Source organism: Danio rerio, chromosome 25 (genome assembly GCF_049306965.1).
Source record: "Danio rerio strain Tuebingen ecotype United States chromosome 25, GRCz12tu, whole genome shotgun sequence".
Lineage (NCBI taxonomy): Eukaryota > Metazoa > Chordata > Actinopteri > Cypriniformes > Danionidae > Danio > Danio rerio.
Window position 1 is genome coordinate 23,476,916 of NC_133200.1, and position 9,386 is coordinate 23,486,301.

At 36.4% G+C, this 9,386-nt stretch overlaps 1 protein-coding gene across 2 annotated transcripts; it reads left to right on the forward strand.

Annotated features, from left to right (window-relative positions):
• The first annotated feature begins 3,674 nt into the window (after nucleotides 1-3,674).
• On the forward strand, nucleotides 3,675-7,676 carry nr2e3 (nuclear receptor subfamily 2, group E, member 3). 2 transcript variants are annotated; one of them, XR_011008702.1, is made up of 9 exons: nucleotides 3,675-4,052; nucleotides 4,192-4,342; nucleotides 4,431-4,534; nucleotides 4,618-4,890; nucleotides 6,133-6,314; nucleotides 6,511-6,751; nucleotides 6,860-6,965; nucleotides 7,052-7,358; nucleotides 7,392-7,676. XR_011008702.1 is itself a non-coding variant. In NM_001007368.2 (8 exons), the coding sequence occupies exons 1-8, from the start codon at nucleotides 3,962-3,964 to the stop codon at nucleotides 7,182-7,184; spliced, it is 1,281 nt and encodes a 426-aa protein (NP_001007369.2). In that variant the 5' UTR covers nucleotides 3,675-3,961; the 3' UTR covers nucleotides 7,185-7,674. The 2 variants fall into 2 exon arrangements, 1 of the variants encoding a protein (NP_001007369.2); NM_001007368.2 differs by having other exon boundaries at nucleotides 7,052-7,674.
• Nucleotides 7,677-9,386: the final 1,710 nt, after the last annotated feature.

The following is a 9,386-nucleotide window of genomic DNA, read 5'->3' on the forward strand; positions in this document are numbered from 1 at the left end:
TATATATTTATATATTTATGAAGCGTTTAGATGAAAAAACCTCTAAATGCCGTCTGAAATTTTCCTCTAAAATAAGTATTTTTATCAGTCTCGTGTGTATGTTTAGTAATATTATGGCAAAGAATAGTCATGTGATATTTGAGAAAATGTAGGGTCACTAAATTTATCAATTCTTTTACTGTTTTTATTGGTTATTTATTAGCATTTTTACAGAACTCTACCTTTAAGTAAGTCTCATGGTACTTGCACTGTATTGTGACTTATGAAAAATAAAAAAACAAGTATGCAAATAATAAATAAATAATATACAAATAGTGAGAGCAATTTAACTTAATTAATGAACATTTATCTTAATATAGTGCTATTAATTTGATATTAAATTATGAATAATATATATTTATCTCCATGACTTGTTGGAAAATTTCAACAAGGGTGTCGCACCAAAGGACTTGTAAAATTAGGCCAGGGGTATTTATTAATTAATTATACGCTTTTATTTTTTATTTGTAAGATTTGTATGTGCCTTTTAAGTTTTGGCTCAAAAATATTTAAAGACTGAAATAAAAAACAAGAGGTCCACGAAAAACAAAGAAATATTAAAATAATTTAAATGATGACATTACTAATTATATTCATTTTGTCAAGTGTCACAGTGAAAATGCAATGTCACGTCAACAACCCACATTTAGTGGAAATGTTATTGATATGATGGTATCAATTTCATCATGCCATTCCAAGCACCCAAGATCTTCATCTTCCAATCTTGTTTAAAGTACTAAAGAAAAGTACTAAAAACATAACCAAAACAGTGTCCTCAGTGGTAAAATTATAAACTATTCTGATTGGAGTGACACAAGGATTAAATAACAGTTTTTTTTCTAAATGACAATCTCAATCTCAGATCTTTCTGTTATTCGTTTGTTTTGGCATATTTTTTTGTGGAGCGGATGGCCATCCATCCACAACCCAGTACTGTGCTGGGAAACACCCATACACACTCTCTTATTAATACACACACTACTGTCTTTGGACTGTGGGGGGAACCAGGGTACCTGGAGAAAACACGGGGAGAACATGCAAACTCTACACAGAAATGCCAACTGGCACACATATATATGCGTTGGTCGTTACTATATTATAAGATCACACACACACACACACTCACACTCACACACACACACACACACACACACACACACACACACACACACACACACACACACACACACACTCACACACACACACAAATAGAAAATGACCAACACAGTAATCAAATTTCTGCTGATTGTCAGTTTAGGAAATGAATTAATTGCCTTTTGGGACTTTTATGACTGCTCTCTTTATTATTATTATTATTATTATTTCCTTTATTTAGCCAGGAGATCACATTGAGACAGTACTGGTCAAGCAGGCAGCACATAAAGTTTCATATAAAAATCACAAACAATACCACAAAATTACAAAATCACCATTCTTAAAAACATCAGCTCATAAAAAACAATTACAGGTGTCCTTTAAGATGTTGTATAAAAGATGTTTAATAGTACTCAGAGTCGGAAGAGTGTCAAGATTGAGCTTATTTTGCAGGTCATTCCAAGCTCTGGAAGCGTAAACGGAAAAATCACGTTTGCCGAGTTCTGATAGTACCCTTGGAACTGTTAGACGAACACATGAACCAGATCTAGTGTGTTGGTTGTTGGTGTAAAATGTTAATAAATTAAAAATATAGGATGGTAATTTACCTAAAAGAGCCTTTAAAATAAATACTGTAAGTACAGATGTAATTTTCCTCCTTTGATATAAAGATAACCTGTCTAAGGAATCACACAAAATGCAGTGATGCGTCCGTGAGTCTGCACCTGTGACAAAGCGTATTGCTGCATGATAAACAGAATCTAATTTTCTTAGTAGGGTAGCGGCTGCGTGCATATAAAGATGATCACCATAATCCATTATAGACAGAAATGTAGTCTCTACTAATTTTTTGCAGGCTTTATAAGGAAAAAAAAATTCTTGACCGGTATAAAAAAACCTAACTTTGGCCTAAGCTTTTTTAAGTAACTTGTCAATGTGTATATCAGAGGCTAATCTGTCATCAATCCAAATACCTAGATATTTATAAAAGCTAACTCTTCCTATTTGAACACTGTTCAGAGTTGTTATTGTATGATATGTTAACTTAGTGTGGCCACGGCTAAAAAACATGTATTTAGTCTTTTTTAAATTTAAAAACAATTTAAACTTTTTTTTTTACTTTTATAGTTGGATATTTAACTCTGCAGTTTAACATAGTGACTTTTATTGACATTTTAGTAGTTTGAAATAATAACCAAATATGTAAAATAACAGAAAAACTACTTGCAGTTTATTACCAGGTGTTTGTACCATAAATTACACCACCAAACCAAACAATATATCACTTTAATTGAATTAAAAACGTGTCAATTACTTTTAAAAACTTTTCAACATCAAACGTTGTTGAAGGAATGTTCAAGGTTCCATAATGCAATTCATAAACATACATAAAACCCATGAATCACAAAATATGGAAAATTGTTTATTTACAGATTTATAATTTAATTACTGTAAAATATATTGTCTACATTCTTAATTTTTAAATAAAAAATAGTTTATTAAATTTGTTAATTTTTAAGTTGAAGCGAAAATGTTAATTGATTGTTTGTTGAAATTACAAGGATAATAATAAAATAAAAGCATGAACATTCAAATGCAATTAGGTTGACAAAAGTAAATACTAATATTTAGTGTAGTTTTTATAGTTGTTACTAAACTTCATAGCGTTAGAAACTGCCATAAAATTATTTAAAAGCTTTATTATTGTGTCTAAAATACACTCTTATATGTTGATATAAACTTTAACTTAAATTATGATGCTAAAGAAATATTTTGTGAAAAAATTGTAGCATATGTGTAGTAAACATGCCACAGTCAACCACTGTTGGACACACTGCTGGACATATTTTTTTGAATAAGATTTAAATCCAGCAGATTTGACTAACTGGAGCCAGTAGAGATTAGCATTGCCTCATCGTTACTTCTGGACAGTTAAGGATTAAAGAATGATGAAATACTACAAAACTTTTGGGAAGAATCCCCTAGCAGATGTCCCTTACAATCTGTGCTTTATCGAAAAGTAATATGATACATTTTGATTTGAAGAGATAGTTACACATAAAAAATGTAAATCTGATGTTAGCATTTCTTCATATCTTGTGTCATGTGTGGTTCAAAGTGAGCAGTGCCCTTTTGGATCACTTACCATAACCAAAATGGGTGTTGACCCATGAAATTAATATTGATTCCCCAAATTAATAAAACACTTACCAGTAGCCAAGTTATAAAACCACACGGAAAAGGTGGTGCAGTGCTAACTAAAATCTTGACTCATCAATTAAGACAGAAATTTTCAAAAGAGAAGAAACAAGAGCAAAAGAGACAGAGATAGATGGAGAGTTATGACTCAACCTCAATCCTTTTGTTTATTCACTTCTCTCCACACAGTTGTGGATGGAGCTTACACTGAGTGTGACTGATTGATCCACCCCTAGATGGACAGTAAAGATTAAGAGGATGACAAATAGGCACTTGCTTACACAGCGCTTGCTGCTAATCCCTTTGTCTTCCTTTAGGGAGCCCACAGTAGCCTCAGAGTCACTCACTGTCCGGCATCGCTAGACATACCAGGAGGAGGTGACAAACCTCCCTGCACTTTACAAAAGCTACAGACAAGAAGTTCTGCAGGACAGAGATACCCAGAGTCAAGAGCGGACCATCAGGATAGAGACTAAAGGATCTTGAAGAAACATCTAACAAGGAGTGACGGATCTCTTTGAGGACCCTCTAGGATTCTAGTTAACCTATCTGGGACACATATTCTAGCCTCAAAACTTTTGAGGGTGCACTTCAGGAAGAGTCTGCGTAAACTTTTACACCACCTTCAATGGAGGATCCGATGTCAGAAATGTCCATGGTACCGTTTTCATCACCAACAGAATCTTCCAGAAGCAACTCCACAGATGACAGCCAAGACGGTGAGCAACTTGTAAATTTACTTGTAAATCACTTTTAAAAGTTTCAGACAGCATAGGGTGACATATTAAGTCTGGTGATTATCAGATTCTAATCATTGGATTGGTAGTAAAACAAAAATTGTTTCTTGTGTTCCTCTAGGTAAAAGCCCAGCTCCTGGAAAGGTCCTGAACACGGGACTTCTTTGTAAAGTGTGTTCTGACACCAGCAGTGGGAAACACTATGGAATATACGCTTGCAACGGTTGCAGTGGCTTTTTCAAGCGCAGTGTGAGGCGCAGACTCATCTACAGGTGAGAAAACAACTTGCGTATTCAAAGTTAGAAGCAAGGTAGAAAATTCTGTGCAATAAATTAATATTTTGTTATTGAACAATTGCAGATGTCAGGCTGGTACAGGCATGTGTCCTGTGGATAAAGCCCATCGAAATCAGTGCCAGGCCTGTCGCTTAAAGAAATGCCTTCAAGCTGGAATGAACAAGGATGGTGAGTCAACTTCTTGTAGTGTTTCTTGTAGTTTCTGCCCTTATTGTCTTCACTTTCTTAACCGTTCCGTTCAATCTTCTCAGCTGTTCAGAATGAACGTCAGCCCCGCAGCACTGCACAAGTCAGATTAGATGCATTGGATGTGGACAAGGACAAGGAGCACCTCGCCACAACCTTGGAGCCCACCTCCTCATCCACCTGCTCTGTCATCAGCCGCCCACTGCTGGGCTCCTCCATCAGCTCCAGCATCAGCTCCACAGATGGTAGCCAACACTCCAACAGTCCCAAAAATGGACACCGCTTTATGGCCAGTCTGATGACAGCTGAGACTTGCGCAAAGCTGGAACCAGAGGATGGTGAGGAACATGACCATTGGTCAACCAGCATTACCAGCAAAGTTTTGTTAGTAAAAATGAGTTATAATGAGTTATATCTTTACAATTAGTGTAATTTCAGCAACTATGAATTACACTAACCTTAAACCGGAACAACATTCCAATCAGACAAGTTTACAATTTTTTTAAGTTTAGGCTTAAAGTTATTATTGTTACTATTAATCCCCCCCTTATTTTGGGAATAATTTACAGTTAGAGTTAGGTTTAGGTGTAGGGATTAGGTATGGATTACATTTTCAACCAGAATGATGTTCCAGGATCAACTTAAATGTTTATCCAGGATCGCATCCTACTTGGCAAAATCACACCCACCTATCTTTATAGTACCTTAGATGCTCAAAGGTATTTTTTTATAGTACCTTTTATAGTACCTTAGATGCTCAAAGGTTTTCTTGGAGCTCTACCTTTCTGAAAAATCCCAACTACAATTCTGATCAAACACATTTAATCAGCTCATCTTAAGGGGCACTTTACATTTATAGACAGGTGTGTTGGAATAGGATTGGAACTAAGCTTTGCAGGTCCTCTGAAACAAGACTGGGCAGCTCTACTTTAGGAGTACATCAGCTGGGGTAATACTTTTAAGTAGACAACTTACTTTCAGAGTAAGGGTACTGTAAATGCTACTACTGATATTTACTCTTGAGTGGTAGATATGGCACAATGCTATAGCTTTTAAGGTTCTATCCTAGTTTTTTGGCAGTTCATAAATAGGTAGTGATGAACCAGGGTAGCGAAATTTCCTTGTTAGGTTGTTTAACTTGATCCCTCTCAGAAATGAGGATGTACCTTTCAGTTATTAAAATTTACCCTGAAAGTGTTTCATGGAAATGATTGGCTACCTATATTAGATCGGTAGTAGATTAGATTAGACCTATAGTAGATTTTCAATTCTGGCCCTTGAGACTCCCAGTACTGCACATTTTGTATTTCTTCTTCATTCGATGCACCTGATTTAGCTCATTAGAAGGGATCTCCCATGAACTGATCCTTGTGTGACAAATAAGAGCGACAAACGAAATGTGCAGTACTGGGAGTCTTAAGGGCCAGAATTGAAAAGCAATGTCCTTGACTAACATTAAAAGGGCTTAAATCAACTGAAAAGGATGTTAATGCTGGTCTGAGCCGACCTTTTTTATCATTCTCAAAACTCTTTATCCACAGTTCATCAATTGAATATTTTGTATGTATCTGTGTTTACAGTGGATGAGAACATTGATGTGACCAGTAATGAACCTGAAAGGAGTTCTCCGATGTACGGCAGCGCTCTCTACCCCTCACGTGAACCCGAGAGTGTATATGAGACCTCAGCTCGTCTTCTCTTTATGTCTGTTAAATGGGCCAAGAACCTGCCAGTATTTTCACATCTACCTTTCAGAGACCAGGTGAGAGACTCAGATGTACTAACATCCCCTACTCTGCTAACATCCCCTACACTGTTAAACTCCGGATGAGTGTCTAAATATGCAGTATAGAATAGACAAAGAAAGTATTGTTTTTGGCTGTTTTGCTGTTTAAAAATATGAAATATTGTTGTAATGGTCTTAGCAATTTTTAACCCGACGTCCTTTATGATTATAGGTGATTCTGCTTGAGGAAGCATGGAGCGAGCTGTTTCTTCTATGTGCAATTCAGTGGTCTCTACCTCTGGACAACTGCCCTCTGCTGTCTCTGCCTGACCTCTCACCCACAGGACAGGGAAAGGGAAGCCCCTCTGCCTCAGATGTGAGGGTTCTGCAAGAGGTGTTTAGCCGGTTCAAGCCCTTGCAAGTGGATCCAACCGAGTTTGCCTGCTTGAAAGCCATTGTTTTGTTCAAACCAGGTACATTTTGGCTTCTTTTTACCACAAGGGGGCATAAGTGATGGCATCCAGTACATGGCTAAACTAGCCTGGAATAGATATTATTTTAATTAAGTTATTCTGTTACAGAAACACGAGGACTTAAAGACCCCGAACAGGTAGAGAACCTACAAGATCAGTCCCAAGTACTGCTTGCTCAACATATTCACACACTTTACCCCAGTCAAGTTGCCAGGTGAGTGAATATACACACATTTGCATTAGGAAGTCAACACTATTCATGAGAGAAGGTTGAACTAACACAGATTATGTTTTTCTTAGGTTTGGGAGACTATTACTTCTCCTTCCCTCCCTTCACTTTGTGAGCTCAGAGCGAATCGAGCATCTTTTTTTCCAGAGAACAATCGGGAACACACCCATGGAGAAACTCTTGTGTGACATGTTCAAAAACTGAGGAGCTTTTTCTGAAAGACTTGTTTAGAGGAATGAAAACCTCTTGAATTCAGGGGCTTTGCTTTACTGCCATGCTAGTTGCTATGCTTTTTATCTGTGTGAATGCTACGATAAACACACATGTATATATGCTTTTTTATTATTTTTGCATAGGTTGCTTATTTTGTCTCATTATGTGTCATCTATTTTTATTTGTCCTACTGTAGAGATTTTTTTTAATATCTGTAATATTGCCCATAAGTCTATGCATCTCCATTATGTGGAATCTCAGATACTTGGCACAGCCTGTTTATGTATTTCATTTTGAGAAAAATGCCTTCCAAGCGCATTATAATGCAAGTTTACTTAGAATATGTTTGATGATCAGTTTGATATCAACATCTGAAAGGATTGATAAACAAACACCCTTCTTAAAGAGGGCACTTTTGGTAAAAGTTGAAAGATATGCCTCATATTTGTAGGACTTGTAAGAAATAAAATGTATTATTGGTTATTTTTGTATTGTTTTATCTATCTATCTATCTATCTATCTATCTATCTATCTATCTATCTATCTATCTATCTATCTATCTATCTATCTATCTATCTATCTATCTATCTATCTATCTATCTATTCATCCATCCATCCATCCATCCAGCTAGCTATCAAACAGTTTTTCTCACTGTGAACCATTTAAGTACCCTAATGCACATTTTAAGAATATGTATTTTGCTTGACACAGAAAATAATATCATTTTCCATTTTCATAAATAATAATAATCATTTTAATGATAATTTTTAAAGGAGTTACCCTTCAAATAAAAATTTCCTCACCATTACTCTCCTTCATGTGATCTCCAATCACCCTTTATGAACTTCTTTTTTCCACTGAACACAAAATATTTTTTAATAGGCTATATCAGGGGTGTCAAACTCAATTCCTGGAGGGCCGAAGCCCTGCACAGTTTAGTTCCAACCCTGCTCCAACACACTTACCTGTAGGTTTCAAATAAGCCTGAAGGACTCAATTAGTTTGATCAGGTGTGTTTAATTAAGGTTGGAACTAAACTGTGCAGAGCTGCGGCCCTTTTGGAACTGAGTTTGACACCTATGGGCTATACCATAGCTTATAATATTAGAGATAAAAATAAAATACCATGGCAATGCAGTGGTGCAGTAGGTAGTGCTGTCACCTCACACCAAGAAGGTCGCTGGGTTGCTGGTTCGATCTTCAGCTCAGTTGACAATTCTGTGTGGAATTTGCATGTTCTCCCTGCCTTCGCGTGAGATTCCTGTTTCCATGTGCTCCGGTTTCCCTCACAGTCCAAAGACATGCCGTACAGGTGAATTGAGTAGGCTAAATTGTCCGTAGTGTATGAGTGTGTGTGTGAATGTGTGTGTGGATGATTCCCAGAGATGGGTTTTGGCTGGAAGTTGCTGTGTAAAAACTTGCTGGATAAGTTGGCGGTTCATTCCGCTGTGGCGACTCCGGATTAATAAAGGGACTAAGCCGACAAGAAAATGAATGAATGAATAAATTACCAAGGAAGTCATTGGCATTGCCTTGTGTTCGTCAGAATAAAGGAACTGAAAATAGAACAATTAAGTGAAGGGCAAGGAAAAAAGGTGACAAGGAGCACAGCTTTAGCCAAAAAGGCATAACGGCTAATGCTAACACTTCCGGTCTGCCAATAAACTACATGAAAGAAGACCATGAGGCTGTTTTTTTATTTTATTCTATGGATGTTGATATAGTTGAAACATCTATTCTAAATATATCTTTAAAATATTCACTTTACATTATGTCTTTATGTTGCAGACTCTTTTTTTGTTGTCACTTCACTTGTGCGATAGCCTATGTGAGTCGAAAGTCCAGAAGACTGTTATAAAATGCTGGCGATGACATTTATGCCCTTATATGATTGGATGCGGTGTTTAAGGAAGTCATTATACTTTATAACACAATGCTTTTCATGTCAGGTTAATAAGAAAATCTCTGTGGAGGCTCATCGCAGAATATTCATTTTGGCCCATTTTGGGTATGTGCACCCAAAAATTAAAAAAAGTGGTGGAAAGAGTAGCCTACTGAAAGATTATACTCATGTAAAAGTACCATTACAAAAAATGTAGTGCAAGTAAAGTAAAAGTATCTGTTGTAAATATAACTCAAAGTATGAGTAAAAAGTAGAGCTTTCCAGAGTAAAACGAGTAGTAAATATTACG